The sequence below is a fragment of the Dreissena polymorpha genome, chromosome 6 (genome assembly GCF_020536995.1).
Source record: "Dreissena polymorpha isolate Duluth1 chromosome 6, UMN_Dpol_1.0, whole genome shotgun sequence".
NCBI lineage: Eukaryota > Metazoa > Mollusca > Bivalvia > Myida > Dreissenidae > Dreissena > Dreissena polymorpha.
In genome coordinates this window covers 72,734,044-72,757,643 of record NC_068360.1, presented here as the reverse complement: position 1 = coordinate 72,757,643, position 23,600 = coordinate 72,734,044, and the positions used below count along the sequence as shown (strand labels likewise).

The following is a 23,600-nucleotide window of genomic DNA, read 5'->3' as shown; positions in this document are numbered from 1 at the left end:
CACCGATGGAGATAGAGGGTGGTGGTCTTGGAGGGTCTCCTGCATAATCTTCTCAAGGAAAAGTTTAAATAGGACGGGGAGAGCAAACATCCCTGAAGGATGCCCACTAATGTCCTAAAGAAGTTTCCATTAAAAAGGATTATTAAAATAAAATAATTGTTCTTTCGAAGAAGGTTCTTTCACAGTTATTGTTGTTCCTTTGAAAGTTTCCATTCCAATTAAACAAAATATGATTTTAAGATAGCACCAATTTAAATAAAAACATAAGTTTTCAATTTTAAGTGTGCAACCAAGAACAATTGGCTTCATTGACCATAATGATGATAACAGTTGAAGTGAAAAAGAATGATCAATGGACATATTTTACAATAAAACTATTTCAAGCAAGGCTTATCCAGGTAGACTTATAGTAACATAATAATATATAGACATTGTTTCACAAATGTGTAGAACTGTTAAAAGCCATAGAATGTATGGAAACGTGACCTAAATAGCCATTATGATTGATTGTAGAAAACACAAACTTTCTTGGGTATGAATGTAAATTGAATGTCATTTAATGCATTCCCTCAGAAGGAAGGTTAACATTCAGTTATAAATTAAATTATTTTAATTCAAACATTTTACTGTCTTCTCTAAATAACTAATATATCATTTGTTTTGCAAAAAAATGTTCTTGAAATCAGTCACACAATTAGATAACATTAAAACAATGTCAATGTAAATACAAATTACTATTCTATAATTATCTTCAAGAAATTAAGGTTTGACTGCCTTCTTTGAACAAAAGAAAAATCCTGGACCAAGAGGAACTTTATGTCCCAAGGAGCTCACCTTGCTTAACTGAACAAGCTAAATAGAGCACTACAGTTTTTGTAATGTAAGCTGTGAAGTCCATTAATTAAAGTGTGCAGCTGCTTAACTCTTCAAGTGAAGAACTTTGTAGGATGTTATATTATTTATATTTTAAACAAGAGATGTGTTTGTCAGAACTGTGGCACTTTGCAGCCATTTATTTGACCTTTGACCTTGAAGGATGACCTTGACCTTTCACCACTCAAAATTTGCAGCTTCGTGATATACACATGCATGCCAAATCAGGGCTCGAATTTAACTTTTTTTTCTACTCGCAAAACATTGCGAGCAGCTTTAATACCAACTCGCAAAATCAAAAACATTCTCGCAAATTTTTCTGGAAACATAATTTAGTGTTGTTTTATTTTTATTCAACAGTTAACTTTGCTTTATCTTTCGTATTGTTATTTCCATCTGTGGGCAAACAGAAACTAGTTATTTTTCGCTTCGACGCCATGTCTGATCAAGTTCAATGACCACGTGTGAATTAGTCGACTGTTTAGCGTTATTTGTACCAATACCATCCTGGTATCTGTACTATAAGTATACTAGTCTATATACAAGGTGCGCGCTTACGCATAAGGGTATTAGGACATTCTATGACCTATGGTTTAGCGTTCAGGACGTCAAACGCAATATTACTGTTTTTTTTTCACTATTTCTTTACTCGCAAAAAATTACTAGTGGCTTAAAACTTAACTCGCAATCGGTATTTTTCACTCGCATTTTGCGAGTGTGCGAGTGTTAATTTCGAGCCCTGCAAATATCAAGTTGCTATCTTCAATATTGCAAAAGTTATGACCAAGGTTAAAGTTTTGGGACAGAATGACAGACAGACACAAACAATATATCCATGATCATTCGATCTGGGGACATATAAAATATATTTTCTAGGCTTAAAACTATAAAAAAGCAGGTGATTCCAAAGTCTGTACACCTGCAGTTGAATACTATAATGGAAGTTAAGGTAAAACTTTTCAATAGTTATACTACAGGTTCCATTTTTGCTTTCAGTCCATTTTTTATATACATCCAGTTTACAATTTATGACAAAACTTACTAGAGCTGATATTTTTTAATTTTTTTTAATTTGATGTTTCATGTACACGTATTCTGTCCAAATGAACCCTGTGCTTGTTTAGTCAAGCATGAAAGAAACATATTTAAAACATTTCTTCCCCACAAAATTAAGAGACTGTAACTTCAGTGTTTATGGTCATTTTCGGTCTTACATTGTATAATCGCTTCAGCTTAGACCTTAGACACATAAGAACACAAGGAAGGACTGCCTATACCACTACCTGTCCATCAGGGAACTAAGCAAAAACATCAATACCACAGGTATAGGTAACATAAATGTATCAAGTCAAGTTCCATTAATAGTGCAGTAGATAAGGTGGTGAAAAATGTATAACTATACCACAAGTATAGGCTATATGAATGTATCAAAAGTAAAGTTCCATTAATAGTGAAGTAGGTAAGGTGGTGAAAGGAGGGAGTGATGCATGTTTTTAAATACAGAAGATGTTTTTGTTCTGTACATGTACAACAATTATTCTCTTGAAAATTTATATGAGATTATCATATAAAGTATGGCTGTTATTTTGTAAAATGAATATAATGTAGTCTAATATTGATCAGAAAGGTAAAAAAAAAACATCAACAGTTTGTTAAGCATAAATTACAAATGTTGCATGCAATTATTTTCATAAACAAGAGCACCGCATAACGGGTGCCACGCTCGACTACGGGTGTAGTTTCGAATAAATGAAAGCTTGTCAGAATTTTTTTTAAATGTCACAGTGACCTTGACCTTTGACCTAGTGACCCAGAAATGGGTGTGGTGTGTAAAACTCATCAAGGTGCATCTACATATGAAATTTTAGAGTTGTAGGTGGAAGCAATTTGATTTTAGAGCCAATGTTCAAAACCTTAACAAAATGTTAAGGTTTTAGCACAACGCGGACGGCGGACGTCAGACGACACGACAAGCTGGCTATGACAATACCTCGGGTTTTCTCTGAAAACGCAGAGCTAAAAACTGCTGTTTTTACAGATGACATACACTTATCTAACCCTTCAGTGGTACATGTATATTTCACAGAATACAAGTAATTTTGGGCTTGATTAATGGCCTGACTGAGCCATAGAACAACAACACAGTCAGATGATTTTTCAAAATTAAGAATATATAAAAGACTTTACTTGTGTTTGTATTTAAGATGCATGTTTTAAGTAAAGAAGTGCAGCTTACTTTGGGGAAGTTACGAAAATAAATTAATAAGTTTTCAATCAAAGAAATTCATAACGATTAAGATTTTAAGGTCTATCTGTATTACTTCACTAATTACCGACTTCTAACTTGTTTGAAATTTTATTAATCTGTTCTGAACTTTTTTGCATTTAAGTATCTAAATATATGTTTATTAATAAAATTCAATTATGCTTAAAAAACTGTAGATAAAACAATGCAATCTGGCCCAACCAATGAATATGTTTTAGTACAACAAAATCCGATGAAAGTCTAAACATTGCTAGTATAAATTCTGAGAAATATATGGGCCGTGTTCTGTGAAAAGGGGGTTGAATGAATGTGTGTAAAGTGTTATCCCAGATGAGCCTGTGCAGTCCACACAGGCTAATATAAGGGATGACACTGTCCACAAAAACTAGTTTTTTGCTAAGAAGAGACTTTCTTGAAATGAAAAATATCATAAAAGCGGAAAGTGTTGTCCCTGATTAGCCTGTGCAGACTGCACAGGCTAATCTGGGACTACAGTTAAAGCACATGCATTAAACCCCTTTTTCACGGCTCATATTAATACCAACTACAGATTAGTTCAACATATGTCAAGAACTTAACATCAAACTTAACCAGGAACAACAACAACAATGATATGAATGCAAGTCTTGTGTAACTGAGAATAACATCGACAAACTAACCCAAGAAATGGGTAAGGTTAGTCACAACAGAACTGAAAGCAGAGTGCAGGCTAGTGGCTATATAACGCAAGGGTTGAGCATGCAAGTATTTTTATTTCAAGCTTTAAAGAAAAATAAAGATATCTATAATTTGAATCAATCCTTATCTTAAATAACTTACTAACCTATAATGCTTAATTTATTGTGAATCAAAAGCATAAACAAAATTGAAAAAGATGTTGTTGTTTTTTCATTTGCACCAGTGATAATAAAGACAAGGGACAAAATTGTCACAAAACCATGTTTTCAATAAATAAAAAAAGTCTGATAAAGGGAGACAACTACAACTCAAAATGTGCATTGCTACTGATTGTTCATCACAGTTACCCCTCTTGTTTAAAAATCAATCTATTTTTAGTCAGGGCGACCTTGACCTTGGAGATATCTACCTAATTCTTTTGTGCGACACACCGTCCAATGATGGTGAACAAATGTGCCAAATGATTTTAAAATCTGACAATGAATGACATAGTTATGGCCTAGACAAGCTCATTTATGGTCATTTTTGACCTTTGAACTCAAAGTGTGACCTTGACCTTGGAGATATTAATGTAATTCTTTCGGGAGACACACCGTCCAATGATGGTGAACAAATGTGCCAAATGATTTTAAAATCTGACGATGAAAGACATAGTTATGGCCCGGACAAGCTTGTTCTGCCCGCCTGCCCGCCAGCCAGCCCGCCCGCATTCACCAATCTAATAACCAGTTTTTTCCTTTGGAAAACCTGGTAAAAAATATTATTTTTCTGACTCTATAATGCAACAAGAGTGCCAAACTGTCACAAGATACGCCCGTTCGAAGGTTTTGGACACCATGCTCAATGCTTGAAAGTGTCCTCAAGACCTAGTTATTGACCCGGCATGACCCATATTTGAACTTGACCTAGATATCACTTAGATGTAACATCTGACTAAATTTGGTGAAGATCAGATGAAAACTACTTCAATTAAAGAGCGGACAACATGCTTAATGCTTGAAATGCACTATGTGACCTCGTTTTTGACCCGGCATGACCCATGTTCGAACTTGACCTACATATCATCTAGACACAACTTCTGACCAAATTAGGTGAAGATCAGATGAAAACTACTTCAATTAGAGAGCGGACACCATGCTAAATGCTTGAAATGCACTAAGTAACCTCGTGACCTAGTTTTTGACCCGGCATGACCCATATTTGAACTTGACCTACATATCATCTAGACACAACTTCTGACCAAATTTGGTGAAGATCGGATGAATACAATTTGAATTAGAGTCCGGACAAAGTGGCGCCGTTGAAAATGCACTAATTGACCCTATGACCTAGTTTTTGACCCGGCATGACCCATATTCGAACTTGGCCTATATATCAACTAGATGCAACTGCTGACCAAGTTTGGTGAAGATCGGATGAATACAATTTGAAATAGAGTCCGGACAAAGTGGCCCCTTTGAAAATGCACTTATTGACCCTATGACCTAGTTTTTGACCCGGCATGACCCATATTCGAACTTGGCCTAGATATCAACTAGATACAACTGCTGACCAAGTTTGGTGAAGATCGGATGAATACAATTTGAAATAGAGTCCGGACAAAGTGGCCCCTTTGAAAATGCACTTATTGACCCTATGACCTAGTTTTTGACCCGGCATGACCCATATTCGAACTTGGCCTAGATATCAACTAGATGCAACTGCTGACCAAGTTTGGTGAAGATCGGATGAATACAATTTGAATTAGAGTCCGGACAAAGTGATGCCTTCCGCCCGCCGCCCGCCGCCCGCCGCCCGCCCGCCCGCCCGCCGCCAAGGGGTTTCACATAATACGTCCCGTATTTTATACGGGCGTATAAAAAGCAAACATATACATCCTGTATGTACATCTTTACAGTTTTACTCCCAATCATCTTTGTGCATATATGTTGAGTTCTTAGAGAAACATGCTGTATATATAAACATACTATCCAGTAGTGCGTGTCAGCATTTGTTATTCTGTTGTTTTATATAATGATCAGTTGTTTTTTCACTATTTCGGGAACTGCATGGGTCAGGTCCCTTTGGATGGGAAAAATTGCGTCATTTTGTGACTCAAATTGGGAAATTAGTGTTGTTGTTTTGCTTACAAATGCTTCAAAATTGTGAACAAAGCGTTTCCAATGTTATTTTAACCCTTTCTCACCCAGGAGCAAAGTGAAAATGGCTATTTGCAAATGGCATACAAGTGACTCGTAGTCTGTTCAGGTTTTATACTGTTTGCTGCACATCAATAACTAAGGGTTTGAAATAAAGCCTTTAAAAATTGAATATAGTAAGAAAAGCCTTTAATTTAAAATTTAACTTTCTAAGGGACTACAAATGCATCAAAATACGTATCTAAGTGGTAAAGGGTTAAAAATACACATGTAGCATGTAAGTGGTAAAGGGTTAAAAATATGTATCTAAGTGATAAAGGGTTAACTAAAGCTCCACTTATAGAGCTGGGTGGGAGATAAACTTAATGTTGAGATCTAAACTAAACAAAGAAAACATGTTTAATGAAAACCTTAAATTGGGAAATTTAAATTCTCATTCAGGAAAATAAATACACATTTTTGGAAAAGGGCCAAATACTGTTCCCAAATTGGAACAAAGAAAATCTCTGCCTTTTTTACCATTACTTGTTCAAAAGCAAAGTGAAAATGGCTAAAAACAACCAGCATAAAACCAGACGGCCTGCGAGTAACTCACCCCCTGTCAGGTATTATATGCAGTTTGCTGCCCTTCATTATCTTAACCGTTTTCCACTTAGAAGCAAAGTGAACATGGCTATGGGCAAACAGCATAAAACCAGAAATGCCTGCAAGACTCACAATCTGTTCAGGTATTATGCTGTTTGCTGCTCATCAGTATCTAAGGTTTGGAAATAAAGCCTTAAAAACTTGAATCTAGTAAGAAAGGTCTTAAATTCAATATAACTTTCTAAGGGACTTCAAATGCGTGAAAATACATATCTAGGTGGTAAAGGGTTAAGGTTCAAAAAGGTTTAACTAAAAAAATCATAATAAAGAAAGGTCTTGATTTTAATTTGATTTTCTCAGGGATCTAAAACCAGTCCAAAATATTCCTCTTAGCAGTGACAATTTTATACAGTCATGTACTGTAAAAGAGAGAAAGCCTCTTTTTCACATTATGATATTTTCAAAACAACCACATATAATGGAATATTAGTAAAACACAGTGTCAGTTATATAACGCTTTTGTTTGAATTAAATTAAAATGTATAGTTTTTAAAACAACTAACAAACTATATTTAAATCAACATGGATCTTAATTGGTTGATAAAGCTATATATTCCAGTGAAATAGAACTTTTGTATTTTGGTGCAATAGTGCTTACTATCTGGTTTTATAGTACTGAGTCTCTGGTGTAAAATTGCTTACAATCTTTTGTAATAGCCCTCAGTATTTGGTGTAACAGTGCTTACTATCTGGTGTAATAGTGCTTAGTATTTGGTGTAATAGTCCCTTGTATTTGGTTTAATAGTGCTTACTATCTGGTGAAATAGTGCTTAGTATTTGGCATTATAGTGCTTTGCATCTGTTGTAATATGGCTTAGTGTCTGGTGAAATAGTGCTTTGTATTTTGTGTAAAGGTGCTTAGTACTTGGTGCAATATGGCTTAGTGTTAAGTGTAATAGTGCTTATTATCTGGTGAATAGTGCTAAGTATTTGGTGTAATAATGCTTAGTTTTTGGTGTATAAGTGTGTAGTATTTGATGCAATAGTGCTTAGTATGTGATTTTATGGTGCTTAACATCTGGTGAAATAGTGCTTGGTATATGGTGTAATAATGCTAAGTATTTGGGGTCATAGAGCTTAGTATTTGGTTTAATAGTGTTACATATATTACACATATTTATTTTTAAACTAATCTATAACTAGAATAGTACACACAATAATTTGGTTTGAAAATATCTCACTTTTCCTTGTTCTACATTCTAAAATGAACATACAAAGTGAAAATATAGCGGTCTTACCCTTGACAATTCCTCACGCTATTCCATGCAATGTAAATAAAAACATTCTGGATTAGTCAACATACATGCAAGCATTGGCTGCAAAGGGTAAACATGATAAAACAGCAACTCAAATTGAGCCTCTCTCAGACGAAATAGGGCTTAATGTGTGTGTGTGTATGTAAAGCATCGTCTCAGATTAGCCTGGGCTGAAAGCAAGTCCTAACCGGCTTATCAGAGACGATACTTTCTGTTCATATGAAATTTTGCCTTTAAAGGATATCTCGTCTAAATAAAAATTATTTCTAGGCAGAAAGTGTTGTCCCTGGTTACCTTGTGCGGACTGCACAGGCTTACTAGGACAATACTTGATGCACATGCATTTAGCCCTGTTTTCCCAGAACGAGGTTCAATTATTATGTTCCAGATAAAAAGCAAACGTGAATAATATTTCAAGCGATTATTTTTGGATAAAAGTAAATAATAATGATGTTATATATCTGTAACTACAAGCTGTAATAAAGAGTCTTTGTTTATGTCATTATTAATAAATCATATGCAGTACTCTTGTATATAAATAAATAAATATCATGTTCACTCATTATAATCATTTAAAAGCAAGCTTTATATTAGTAATTTAACTTAACCCTTTACACCTCAGTAATAAAGTGAAAATGGCTATGAGAAAACAGCATAAAACCAGAACAGCCTGCTAGTAACTCGCAGTCTGTTCAGGTTTTATGCTGTTTGCTGTTCATCAGTATCTAAGGGTTTGATATGAAGCCTTTAAAACTTGAATCTAGTAAGAAAGGTCTTTAATTATATTTAACTTTCTAAGGGACTACAAACGTGTCAAAATACATATCTAAGTGGAAGGGCTAAAAGCATGCTTAATCGTAGTTATTTAATTAACTCATTCATTCACCGCAAAATGATATGCATTTATACTTTTAGGAGAGTCTTTTACCTATCATGTAGCTGATTTTAATTGGCAAAGTATCACATGTCTAATGAAAGGGGAACGAATCATTAATACAAAATGTATTATGTTAAATTTTGACCTTTGAACTGTTACCTTGACCCCAAGTTACACTGAACTAAGCAAAAGGGCCAATAGTCTATGTTGCTAACCTGAGACCTGAGACGTGTAAAAAAAAAACACATTGTGTGTAGATTTTAAGATGACTGTGCAATTACTGCATTTTTTATCTAGGTTTTACTATGTATGACACAGACTTCATGTGATCTGTGAAAGTATAAAAACAAATGTAAAATTTTATTATAAACATCTAAACAAATAAGCCCTAAAGTGGGTAAAATTTTGACACCAGCAGCATGTTTTGAACAAACTAAGTAGAATACCACCATTCTATGTCACATACCAAATATAACACTCCGAACACTTTTAAAGCATAAGATTTTAACAATTATTTACTATACAGGTCTATATAAATCATGTTACCCCTGGGCATAGTGGGGTTAAAACCCCGGCGCAAGGAGTGAACTTAGAAAAGGAAAACATACCGTATTACAGGGATTTTATCAAACCCCTGACACTTGGGGTTTCAGAGAATTTTTTGTTAGTTTATGGTGGTGTTTGAACCCGGGCGCAAGTAATGAACTTAGAAAAGGAAAACATACAGTGTTACAGAGAAATCAAAACCCTGACCCTTGGGGTTTCAGAGAATTTTTTGTAAGTTTATTGGTATTTACAAGTCTTTGTAAATAATTTGATTGGCTAGTGTTTCAGGATGTAACACTGTTATAGGAAAAGTTAATAGACAAAAGTACGTACAGAAGGGTGACAGACAACACTGTATCCTAAAAGCTCCCCAAAAGCACTTTGTGCTCAGGTGAGCGAAAAACAAGAGACATCGACCAATATTATCTGCTTAGCCCAGATTTCCCTCATTGATAGTTGGTGACAAAAATACACAGCAAGAAAACTGTAGTTAGAAAGACCCATTTTTCAAACTGAACATAAACAACAGCACCGCATAACGGGTGCCATGCTCGGCTACGGGTGCAGTTTTGAGGTCACAGTGACCTTGACCATTGACCTAGTGACCCCAAAATGGGTGTGGCATGTATAACTCATCAAGGTTGTAGGTGGAAGTACTTTGATTTTAGAGCCGATGTTAAGGTTTTAGCACAACGCGGACGGCGGACATCAGACGGCGTGACCAGCTGGCTATGACAATACCTCGGGTTTTCTCCAAAAAGGCGGAGTTAAAAAACAACTGAAGACGAACAATGAAAATGAAATATTCTGTTCAAGCTATGAACGGACAACTGTTAAAATATTTTTAAAAACATAATGTATTGAACATTTCACAACACTACAAGCAAATTATTTATAAAAAATATTTTGGTGAATTATGAAGGTGTTTTTGTGTCAACAGGCAACAACAACATGGACAGTTTGCATGCAACAAAGTTTCAAACATAAGATTACAGCACGTTACAAATGCACACCATTGGTCAAAATTAAAAAAGAAGTCAGTGACAAAAATTAATTTGTATATGAAATGTTTTAAGTATATAATGGTAATAAACTATAGTACTGTAATATAAATTTGTCAAGATTTTGAAACAAAAAGGCCAAAGGCCATAAGGCGCTCACCTGAGACCCCAACAAACTAAAATATTGTGAACAATACGATTCCAAACCTTTAATTATAGACTTTTTTTGTATATAAATTTATTTTAATAATCAATAAATAATATAATTACACACATGGAGTAATAGCAACAAGACTATTGCCAAGCAATATATGTCCCCTAACAGCTCCACCATTGTCAGAATTTTTTTTATTTGCTGCCATAGCAACCAGAATTTTTAACGTAGGAACAAAATGAAATGACGTGCATAAACTCCATATTGCCATCTGTCCATATTTCAAGTTTTACGAAAAAATATGAAGAACTTTTAAAGTTATCGCAGGATCCAGAAAAGTATGACAGACTGACAGACTGGTGGACTGACGGACACGCAGAGCGCAAACCATAAGTCCCCTCCAGTGAAACCGGTAGGGGACAATAAAACAAGAGATGTGTTTGTCAGAAACACAATGCCCCCTACTGTGCCGTTTTGATACATGTTTTTTTACCTTTGACCTTGAAGGATGACCTTGACCTTTCGCCACTCAAAATGTGCAGCTCGATGAGATACACATGCATGCCAATAATCAAGTTGCTATGTGAAGGGACATAGTTATGAGCATTTTTTCGAAACCTAAACGCAAAGTGTGACGGAAGGACAGATGGACAGACTGACAGACAGACAGTCTGATCACTATATGCCCTTTTTCGGGGGCATAAAAATACAAAAACAAGAGATGTCTTCATAGGATGACATATGCCCCCGATAAACGCTTTGATAAAAGTTATGAGCATTTTTCTAAACCTAAACGCATTTTTAGAAACCTAAACACGAACCCTAAGTTCAAGGTCAAGGTTAAAGGGGTCAAAATTTGTGTGCGTATGGAAAGGCCTTGTCCATATACACCTGTATACCAAATATGAATGTTACATCTGAAGGGACATAGATGTTATGAGCATTTTTCGAAACATTAACGCAAAGTGTGACAGACAGACAGACAGATGGACAGTGTGATCTCTATATGCCCTCCTATGGGGGCATAAAAATACCACAGACATATCTGTCGAAAGTCTTACAAAAGACTGTAGCAAAATAACAATTAAATGCAATTTGACAAATAATTTGAAGCATAACAAGAGCTGTCAAAGGACTAATAGTTGAGCTAAAAATGCATATTCAGACTACAATTTTTATTAATGTTAAAAAAACTTCCAAATTGTTATTAAGTTTCTATTTGATTTTTATTAAAAGCAATATTCTCCCCAGTTTTTAGCCTATTCTGAAGATATGTATTAAAATTAAATATAATAGACTTAAAAGGAAAGCATGGGGTATAATTATTCACCTAACATGATATTTTGAATAACTTCCTTTGCAACAAAAAAATAATCACAAATTCACAACACAAACTAAACTAACAGCAAAAGTACCTTAAAGTTTTCGGAATAACAACCTAGGAAATTTGATTTTGGATGCCAACAATTCATGATCGATGTAAATGCGAATTTTAAACACTCCATAGGGTTGTGTAACATGTTGACAAACGAGCAGTTGCCTGAAGGCCTAGACCAACACCATGGAGTTGGTTTTTGATGCTTAATAAGTCGCATTGCGTTCGGAATTAAAACATAAGTCTCTGTAAAGTTTGAGTGTGAAACAACAACCGTTGGACGGAAATTGTTGGGACTCCTCTAGAAGGGCAGCATTAATAGAAATAAGAAAAATGTTTGAATTATCTTTGAATTATCAGTCTTTATGAAAAGATATCTAAATAACTAGCCCAAATCATTGGGCTTTCATAAAGGCAGATTACAAAAGTCAATAGTCCGATAATATATATTAGCAATTTCTAGTAGCCTCAATAACATTTCACCAGCCCGCGTCTATCAAGCTTATAGTTTATGAAATACATGAAGACTGTAGTATATTTCACATTCAAGATAATCTTATTCAAATTTGTAGTTGCACTTTTGGGAAATCTTTTTATAGAGTTTATAGCAACTATTGAATCCATGTCATAATACATTATTATACCTTATTTTATAAATTCTGAAAGAACAGATCTTTCATAGTAACTGTCAAAATTAAGTTCTTACATTTTAGTCTTCCTTATTGCTATGCTTTTTTAAACAAACAATTTCTCAAATAACATCCATGTTTTCAAACAACAAAGACACCACCTATTGACACAAAAACACATAAATAAAACATCAAATTTGATAAAATCGGTATTATTATAGAGCTAGGGCAAAAGTTCTATTATAAACCTTTCAACTCTTAAATGCAACCCATCATTTCCATATAGAAAAGAATTTCTAGTCAAGTCCACCCCCTTCCTTCCCACAGGAAACCTCCGCCCGAACGACCCACAACAAAACCTTGACCTCTCCAACATCCAACATTTTAAATCAATACAAACATGCACCCCCGGCCCTCCCCTCCACCTCCACCCCAAAATGGACCCCCCAGCCCCACAAGCCCCTCCCATGACAATTGCACTACTCACCAGGGACGGATCCAAACTGGGCTGTATCTTCTCCATAAAAATGGACCACCACACCTGTAACAGAATGCAGACAATTAAAATGGACAACCACACATGTAACAGAACATGAAAATGGACAACTACATATGTAACAGAACATGAAAATGGACCACCACACCTGAAACAGGATATGAAAATGGATAACCACACCTGTCACAAAACACAGGCCATGAAAATGGACTACCACACCTGTAACAAAACACAGGCCATGAAAATGGACTATTACACCTGTAACATAACACAGGCCATGAAAATGGACTTTTATGCATGTGACAAAACACAGGCCATGAAAATAGACTACAGAGCTCCAGATAAGAGGCGTTTCTGCGTATATACACATTGAAAAAATAAAAAAAACACATTAAAAATCGGCCTAGTACGTAACAAAACGCAATACAAATCTTGGATTTTAAATCGATTTAAAGTGCGTAACCGGTTTAACCAATAATCCAGTTGACTTTTTAGTGTAAGTTAACCTTTGAATCAAAAGTACGTCAATCAAAATAAGCTTGTAATAAAAATGGCGGCCAATCATGTTTATTGATAAAACAAGAGATGTGTTTGTCAGAAACACAATGCCCCCTACTGCGCCGTATTGAAATAAAATTTCTATTTATAATTGGAAGGTATAGAAATCATCTCCCTTTAAAGGTTATTACTTTCCATGAATTTTGTCCAATCCAACCGGGAGGGGGGGGGGGGGGGGGGGGGGTAACTGTGAAAAGAACTTCAATTCTTGGTAAGGACATATAAAATATGAGATTTATAATCATATAAATTACTTCCCTTGAAAATAATTGTGTGTAACAAATGTCTATTTTTAGTAGCAAATAATTAAAAGCCACTACCGTGACTGTAGATTCACCACTCAAAATGCCCAGCTCCATGAAATACACATGCATTCCAAATATATAAAGTGGCTATGTTCAATATTGAATAATTTTCTCCCTTTTTAAAGCTTATTACTTCCCTAAAATCTGTAATTTTTACTGTAGACCGTAAAGGATGACCTTGACCTTGACTTTTTACCACAATGTGTTTGTCAGAAACACAATGCCGCCTACTGCACCGCTTTGATTTATTTAACAAAAAAATATACGTGGGCAGGTCAGATAAGTATGGCCATTTAAAGCTTATTACTTCTCTTGACTTTGTTTTTTCGACCATAGACCTTGAAGGATGATATTCACCTTGAAATTTTACCACTCAAAATGTGCAGCTCCATGAGATACACATATGCATGCCAAATATCAAGGTGCTATCTTCAATATTTAAAAAGTTATGGCCAATGTTAAAGGTTTTCTCGGACGGATGGACAGATAGACACACTGACTGATGGAAAGTTTAACTGCTATATGCCACCCTACCGGGGGCATAAAAAGGAACGTTTTAAGCGACCAGCGGATCCTGCGGGAATATTCTTAAAGAAAGTCTGTTCAGATCGTCATTTTAAATTTATTGTTTGCATTTTATAATATGAATAACAAATAATAATATTTCTTGATTAAACACGCCATTTACTTAGTCAGTTTTCTATGGAAATGGAAAATACCCCTAAATATTCTTAAATACCCTTTATGGCTGAAACAAAGGTGTAAATTACGCTTTAACAATAATATCAGGGGGTGAAATACCCTTTAGACTAAATCCTTATCTGGAGCTCTGAGACTATCATGCCCGTAACAAAACACAGGCCATGAAAATGGACTATTACACCTGTAACAAAACAAGAAAATTGACAACCACACAGCTGTTACAGTACACAGGCCATGCACATGGACTGAAGATCTCAAGACGCAAATTTGCTCAATTTCAATGTTTTTCACGCTAATGGTACCCAATCAGCGCAAGTATTGGTACTTTTCCCTTCAGGGTAACAAATATCGCTGCAAACTCATCAAAGTTTTTTTCTGCCTATTTTGGGAAAAGGAGTCTGACCAAATTGGGATTTTTTTATCGACAAAATTGGCCATTTTGTAAATTTTTGCTTCTATGAAACGGCTCATTTGGGAAAAAATTGTGAATTTATCATGCTTAAATAATTCAGTGGTTTAACAAATAAATTTGTTTTTATTTGTTATTTTGTCTTCTTTATATAAACAGATGCAATATTGGGCATGTTCAACGTTTATTCAAGTTCTGCAGTTTTGTTTTTCAGTTACAGTTACACTCTGAGATAGGAACTGTAAAGCCAAAACCATATAGCAGATATTTTTACCATCACAAACACTGGTTAGTCACACAAGTTATAAGACACTTTATTCTAAAAAAAAATAAAAAAAAAAAAAAAAAAATTTTTTTTTTGGAAATTGGGATTTTTTTTTATATTTTCGGTTTAGGATCGGGTCCGTTTGCTTTGGGAGTGCCTCCGTTTTCCAGAGGCGCAGACAGTGCTGAAAAACCCCTGTCACCTCAAGGAACTCTTGACTGTGGCCGGTGCCTGGCAGGGGGGTTACTCTTCCTGTGACAGGATCAAACGTGTGATGCCATGGCTTAACTGCTCCAATAAAATGAACGATTTTCACACGATCTTTGAACCTGAAAAAAAAAATTTATTTCTATTATAGTTTAAACCGATTTATGTTAGATTGATTGCAGCGAAAGCTTAAAGCTTATTGAAAACTCTTGAGTCTATTTCCTGGGTATAACCAGTAATTGTTGTGTTCAGAGATCTAAAGAACCCTACCACAGTAAGAATGGAACCCGTGACTTCCCAGTCTCAAGATGGACATCTTATCCACTTCGTCACACATTTATTTAAATTTGTTGTAAAGTTGAAAAAAATGTGAAAAAATGGTATAGCTGTGTAAAGTCTGAAGAATTTCTGTTTATAAGATATCTTGCAGATATAACAGTTGATACAAGATATAATCTTGTAAAACTTGGATAGAACCGTGTCGAGGTTTGCAAAATGGCAGTAATACGACTTGAAAACAAAGCATATGCTAGCTTTACAACACTGTATTGACCTACATTATTTTGTAATGCCGATATTACACTGATGAAAAGTAACCATGTAAAGACTACAAATCAGTGTTAAGACTGTTTATTGATCTAGTGTAAAGCCAATACTCTTACAGGTAAAACTAGAAATGGCGCGGCAGAGGCCAGGGGGCGCCCCAGGGTTGGTAATGGGGCCATGCATAGTTGAGATTGACCGTATTGTCATAAGAGACGTTCAGTATCAATTGGAAGTAAATCGGTGTAGAAATGAATAAGTTAATGTAAAATAATATAAAACAAGCAAATTCGTTGAATTGATATCCCCCACCAATATACTTATGCACACAAAAAGTTGTCTGGACAGATGGACAACGCTAATGTGCATCATCCTCTTATCCATATATATACTCCTACCAAGTTTCAATGAAATCCGTCAAAGCACTTCCAAGATATGGCTCCGGACACACAAAAAAAGCATTTTTTCAAGGTACAAAGGGCCATAACTCTGTTATTATCCAATGGCGTACAATGCCATTTGGCGTGCATCATACTCTTATCCATATATATACTCATACCAAGTTTCAATTAAATCCGCCAAAGCACTTCCAAGATATGGCTCAAGACACGCACAAGAGATTGCCAAGCAATATTGTCCTGTACCGGTGAAACTCCGCGATTGTCAGAAATATTAATTTTATTTTTTATTTGTTGCCATAGCAACCAGAATTCTTGATGCAGGAACAAAATGAAATGACATGCATAATCTCCATATTGCCATCTATCCATGTTTCAAGTTTCATTAAAAAATATGAAGAACTTTTAAAGTTATCGCAGGATCCAGAAAAGTGTGACAAACAGACAGACTGACTGACAGACTGACTGACTGACAGACGGAGTGCAAAACATAAGTCCCCTCCGGTTTCACCAGTAGGGGACAAAAAGCATTTTTTCAAGATACAAAGGGCCATAACTCCCTTATTAACAGATGGTGTACAATGCCAAAACAATATCCCTCCGCCTATGGCGGGGGATAACAAGAGTTGTGTTTATCAGAAACACAATGCCCACTGCTGCGCCGCTTTGATTTATTTTAAAAAAAAATTATCATTTGGCAGGTTCATTAATTACCTCCCTTTAAAGCTTAATACATCCCTTGAATTTGTTTTTTTTACCTTTTTACCTTGAAGGATGACCTTGACCTTTCACCACTCAAAATGTGCAGCTCCATGAGATACACATGCATGTCAAATATCAAGTTGCTATCTTCAATATTGCAAAAGTTATGGCCAATGTTTATAAAGTACATAAAACAAAAGCTGTCGGAGGACAGCGCGCTGGACTATTTGAGTGCTTGACAGTATAACGTAATATATGCCATCATGGGGAATTTGTTCAAATTATTCAATAAGGTCAAGGTAATAGTTCAGGTATATTTTCCACAATCTATTGAACATTTGTAAAGACATAAAACAAACTAATAAGATTTTATTTCAAGTTTGATAGCAATAGCTTGGGTGGGAAGTTTGGACGGTACTTCAAAAATAAAGTTTATAATTATTTATTTTTATTTGTTTAAACCATGTTTCAAAGAAACAAATATTCTTTTGGGGTTGGGTAGCGGTTGGGTTGAGAGGGGGTATAATGTGGGGTGTGGCAACCCCACATTAGACAACCTTTCAAAAATAAAACAAAACAAAAAATAAAATTTATTTTTTTTGGGGGGGGGACAGGCAAGGATTCTGGGTTGGGGTGTGGGGTATTGTTTGAGTGGAATCCATGTTGGTATTCAGGTAAGTGTTGTTTTGTCAAAGTATTAATAAAATATGATCATAAATAAAAATGTTATGGCAATTTAACTAAAATTTATTCTTTTGCCCTTGAGAGTCAAGGTCATTCAAAGGCCAAGGTCAAATTGAACTTGCCAGGTGCAGTACCCTCATAAAAGTAAGAAAAATGTGAAGTTTGAAAGCAATAGCTTTGATACTTTAGAAGTCAAGTGGATCTAAACACAAAATTTAACAAAATATTCAGTTACTAAGACAAACAAGAAACCGTCGAAGACAGGTGATGCTCCCCAAAGGTTTCTTTGTCACAATTTTGCACTATATATTCAGATCAAAGGAACTGTCTTGAGGGACATAACTTTGGACAAAATAATATGATGAATGGTTTAGCAACTTAAAAATTTCAAAGGGCCATAACTCTCTAAATAAATCATCTAACCAGAACCCACAAATAATATCTGCATCTCATCAAGGTAGTTAAGCTTCCCATAAAGCTTCATTGAATTCCAGTAAGTAGTTGGGGAGAAATAGCCCGGACAAGAATTGCACTATATGTACAGTTTATAGAAAATTTCAAAGGGCCATAACTCTGTTAAAAATCATCCGATCATGACAGGCTGATAACATGCACATCTCCTGTTGGTAGTGAAGCTTCCCATGAAGTTTCATTGAATTCTCGTAATAAGTTGCTGAGAAATAGCTCGGACAAGAATTGCACTATATGTACAATGGGAAATTTCAAAGGGCCATAACTCTGTGAAAAATCATCCGACGAGAACCGGCTGATAATATGAACATCTCCTCTTGGTAGTAGAGCTTCCCATAAAGTTTCATTGAATTCCGGTCATTAGTTGCTGAGTAATAGCCCGGACAAGAATTGCACTATATGTACAGTTAATGGAAAATTTCAAAAGGGAAAATTTCAAAGGGCCATAACTCTGTGAAAAATCATCCAACCAGAACCAGCTGATAATATGCACATCTCCTCTTGGTAGTAAAGCTTCCTATAAAGTTTAATTGAATTCCAGTCATTAATTGCTGAGAAATAGCCCGGACAAAAATTGTGCACGGACGGACGGACACACGCACGGACAGACGAAGCGGCGACTATATGCTTCCCCCAATTTTTGGGGGGGATCATAAAAAGGGCCATAATTCTTACAAAATGCTTGATACAGTTGTATGCTCTTGTTTATAGATTGGGGTCATGTTGGTAAAAGAGTTTGCAAAATATGAAAGCAATATGTCAAGGGACATTGACAATATTTGAGGTGGTACACAAACTTTAAAATATATTTATCAATAATATACAGATTCTAAATGGAAAAAGGGCCATAATTCTTACAAAAGGCTTGATACAGTTGTCTGCTCTTGTTTATAGATTGGGGTCTTGTTGGTAAAGAAGTCTGCAAAATATGAAAGCAATATGTCAAGGGACATTGAAAATATTTGAGGTGGTACGCAAACTTTAACATAGATTTATCAATAATATGCATATTCTAAGTGAAAAAAGGGCCATAACTCTTACAAAATGCTTGATACAGTTGCCTGCCCTTGTTTATAGGTTGGGGTCATGTTGGTTAAGAAGTATGCAAAATATTAAAGCAATATGTCAAGGGACATAAGAAATATTTGGGTTGGTACGCAAACTTTACCATTTGCACGCTCACACTCACGCTGACATGAGTAGGATAGCTCTACTATATATATTTCATATATAATAGTTGAGCTAACAAAAATTGAGAGAAAGTCTCTGACCCGGCTCCACCCCAACCCCTATAACTTTTGACCCGGGGATCAGATCAAAATTCCAAATAGTGCAGGGTCGCAAATATGCTCATAGCTACCATGTATGTAAGTTTCAAGGTTCTAGTGCTTATAGTGTAGGAGGAGATAGTGGCCAGGACGGACAGACAGAGAGACGGACGGCGTAGATAACCACAATATTCCCACGCTTTTAAAAAAGCGTGGGGATAACAATATGAATGAATACATGTTTGAAGACAGAAAGCAGAGCTCCAGATAAGGTTTTGTGAAATTCTTAAATTACTACCAGATTTCCAAAAATAATTCTTAACTCTGAAATTTTATTCTTAACGTTACTACTAAGTTTTGGAAAATAATTCTTATTTTTTATAAATGACCTAAAAATAAATAATAATGGTTATTTTCATGCAAAAAAATCAAAATAAACATACTAGCAACTTTATTTATACGAGTTCAACAGTGTCTTTTCAGTATTATACAATTATATTTTTCAAATACCTTCATATGCCCAAACTGTGCTTAGATTGCATGCCTTAGATGAATTTTTACATATTTAACAATTAAAATGGTTCTCCCCTTCAATCTTTTCAACGATAAGCCACGGGAATTGTCCTTTCCACTCGTTCTATGTTTTTTTGTTGTTTAAATTTGGACCCGTCGTGTCGCGTTTTTGTTTAGCTTTTCCGACTGTGTCGGAAACTGAACATACAACATCGTTTAAGATCATTTCTATAATGTCTTTCTAAACATTTAACTTTGGCTCACTTTGCGTACAATATGTTAAAAGCGTGTTTTTGGACGCTTTGCAGTTTTTTAGGACGCTCTCTGGGCGCCGCCATTTTTTTTTTTTGACAGATAGACTGTATACGCCGCTTTTATTGAAAAAAATGCGCTTTGTTAAACAAACCCGATAACCATTCTATATAAGCACCGCAAAGATCTTTAATACGCGAAAAGAACTCAATAAAAATCGATACGAACCGATGTCAAAATAATATTCGTAACTTGATTTTGTAATTCTTAATGGTACGACAAGATTTAAAATAAATACGTATAGGACTTGAAAATAATTCGTAATTACGAAAATACGACCCTTATCTGGAGCTCTGAGAAAGCTACCATGATTTGGTTTTGAAAGTAAAAATCATAAGTAAAGTGGATTATATTGTGTTGGTAAGTGTTGAAACATGTATGTATTCAGTGATCAACACATATGGTAAGGTTTACTAAAATACTAAAATTAAAGTGGAACTTTAACCTTTATGTCTGGGACGCCCAAAATGTAAGGCTTAGAAGTCAGGACTTTCAACTTTTGAAAGCTAGTGGGAGTGCTGAATATTGTTAAACCTAAATAGCAATATTTTATAAGGACAGAAAGTCACCTACTGTGTAAAGGCTGGTAGGTAACTGTAGAAAGCCTGAGACACCACGTTGTAGATGAACGGCAGATGCTTGGAAATATCCTCTGTTGACCAGTTCTTGAAATACATGTTGAGGAGGCCTTGGTCTCCACCTGAAAACATATCAACCAATCAAAATGAAGATATGCAAATTATCAACCAATCAAAATGAATCCTTTCAGACTATCAACAAATCAAAATAAAACAATTTATGCAAAAAAACTTACGGACTGGCTAACTCCAATAGGGCTTTTTACCTGTTTCAGCAAGAGCCTTGTATAGGCCCCTTCCTCCAAGAGAAAGGTCTCTTCCCTTTCTCTTAAGAGAATTTCTATAAAATGATTCAATTTTCCCAAATGTCAAGCTTGCTTTGGGAATTTTCTCCCCCTGTTAAAAATTTATAATAAGTGTTTCAATAGTATATTTACTAATGTAAAACTTACAGAGCTGGATGGGAACTAAATGTTGCAATCTAAAATAAAACAAGAGATGTGTTCGTCAAAAACACAATGCCCACTACTGCGCCGCTTTGAAATAAAATGTCTATTTATCATTTGGCAGGTATAGAAATCATCTCCCTTTAAAGCACTGACAACCAAGGCCTGTGGTTAATCAAAGAGATCATAGCCAGAGTTCATTGTGTAACCCTATGGACATAAGTCCACAGGTATGTAATGAACCCTACATGCACAAATTAGTATGTGTATATCAGAGTTTATTTACAGGTCCTACCTGCCTCTTCATGAGGTCTTTGAGGTCCGACCTAACACAAATTAGTACAGCAAAGAAATGATAATTATATCATTTAAAAAAACCTTTGACAAATCAATCATTTGAGTTATAAATAATCAAAATAAAAAATCTGTACAGTAACTGTGAAAAGAACTGAAATTCTTGGTAAGGTAATATATAATCTGAGATTTATAAATATAAAAATAACTTCCCTTGAAAATAATTGTCTCTAACAAATCTCTATTTTTAGTAGCAAATAATTAAAAGCCACTACTGTGACTGTAGTTTCACCATTAAAAATGTGCAGCTCAATAAGATACACATGCATGCCAAATATCAAGTTGCTATGTTCAATATTGAATAATTATCTCCCTTTAAAGCTTATTACTTCCCTTGGATTTGTATTTTTGACCTTAGACCATGAAGGATGACCTTGACCTTGACCTTTAACCACAATGTGTTTGTCAGAAACACAATGCCGCCTACTGCGCCGCTTTTATTTATTAAACAAAAATAAATAATTTGGCAGGTCAAAAAACTATGTCCATTTAAAGCTTATTACTTCCCTTGGATTTGTTTTTTCGACCCCGTGACCTAGATTTTGACCCAACATGACCCATATTCGAACTTGACCTAGATATTGTCTAGTTTCCTAAAGATCTGATGAAAACTATTTGAATTTGAGAGCGGACACGAAAAGTGTGACAGACAGACTGACAGACAGACTTACAGACGGACAGTGCGAAAACTACATACCCCCTTTTCTTCGAAAGGAGGCATACAAAATAAAAAATTGAAACAGGGAATTTTAAGGTTCCATTTGGGAAAAATATATACTTTTTTCCATTGGGAATGGGGCCAAATACTTGCCCAGAATTGAACGTAAAAAACACACTGGTTACCCATGATAATATTAACCTTGGCCTTATCGTGTTAAGCAGCTGTCACCAGAAAGGCTACTAAGAAATACATCACCACATTGGCTGAGTCAGATTGACAAAAAGCAAGAAATCTGGTAACACAATATGTGGCAATAAATAATTGCTAAATAATGTTGACTGCTTACTGCCTGCAAAGCAAATACCTAGATTCTTGAACGCTCCACAATTCAATAGTCCTTGAAGGACTGCTTACATTGGAATTTACCCATGAGATGGGCTCTGGGAAAATGGGGCTTAATGCATGCATGAAAAGTCTGGTCATATATTTGCCTGTTCAGAAAACACCTTCTACTTTGACCGGATTTATGTTCAGATGAGACTTCGTGTAAATGAACGAGAGCGCCAATGGCGTTAAAAGCATAGGTGCAAGATACAGGGAAGAATGGCGTCACGTGGTATAATGTAGTTCGATATCGCCATCCGCGAATTTCTCAAATCAATAATTTCAAACAATTACCGACTCTTTAAATAGATAATCTTTCCATTTACATCAGTGTTTGAAACGCTTATGAAAAATAATTACCCAAGCCTTTCAAAATTTAAGCACGGACAGATCTGTATCGAACTATTCTTTTCACAAATGAAAATTGACGCTACCCTATTCGTCTGCGTCAAGAATTTGTCGTAAAACTTGTGGTAAGCGTTAGATGCAGACGTGCACAACAGATTGAGTTCTGAATACAGATTTCTGAATGCAGATTTTTATAGAAACTCCTCACAGCAGTTACTTCCCTTGCTTTGCCGGGTCAGTAACTTCTAGTATAAGGGAGGCCACTGCGTAGGAGATTGAGATTTATAGTGCAGATAGAATGGTTTTACGAACGAAATTTGTTTTAGGTTATAAGGAGATTTTTTGACTAAAACGGTCTTAAAAAAATTCACAAAAAACGGTGTCAGCAATATTCTTGGAAGAAAACGTTAGAAAAACGTTTCCAAAAAAAATTGTAAGAATGACCATATACTAAATTAAATAGATATTTCGTCTGATTTTTGATCAGGTAAGGCTTCATAAAGGGCAACCGATCGATGTGGATTTTCGAAATGTGGTATATACCATAAGCATAGGTGC

The 23,600-nt window shown here is 35.3% G+C and overlaps 1 protein-coding gene across 4 annotated transcripts in view; it reads right to left on the bottom strand.

Moving 5' to 3' along the window:
• The window catches only part of LOC127834097 (glycogenin-1-like), a 101,981-nt gene that overhangs the window by 47,177 nt on the left and 31,204 nt on the right, over window positions 1-23,600 (bottom strand). For 3 of the 4 annotated variants that reach the window (XR_008027808.1, XR_008027809.1, XM_052359705.1), the window contains exons 5-8: window positions 20,845-20,971; window positions 15,376-15,502; window positions 12,926-12,979; window positions 7,839-7,856 (exon numbers count right to left, since the gene is read on the bottom strand). Coding sequence is in view for 2 of the 4 variants with exons in the window: in XM_052359705.1 (XP_052215665.1) it covers window positions 7,839-7,856; window positions 12,926-12,979; window positions 15,376-15,502; window positions 20,845-20,971 (326 nt within the window). In the remaining 2 variants the exon portion in view is untranslated. The remainder of the gene's footprint in view (window positions 1-7,838; window positions 7,857-12,925; window positions 12,980-15,375; window positions 15,503-20,844; window positions 20,972-23,600) is intronic. The other variant, XM_052359706.1, reaches the window with a different exon arrangement.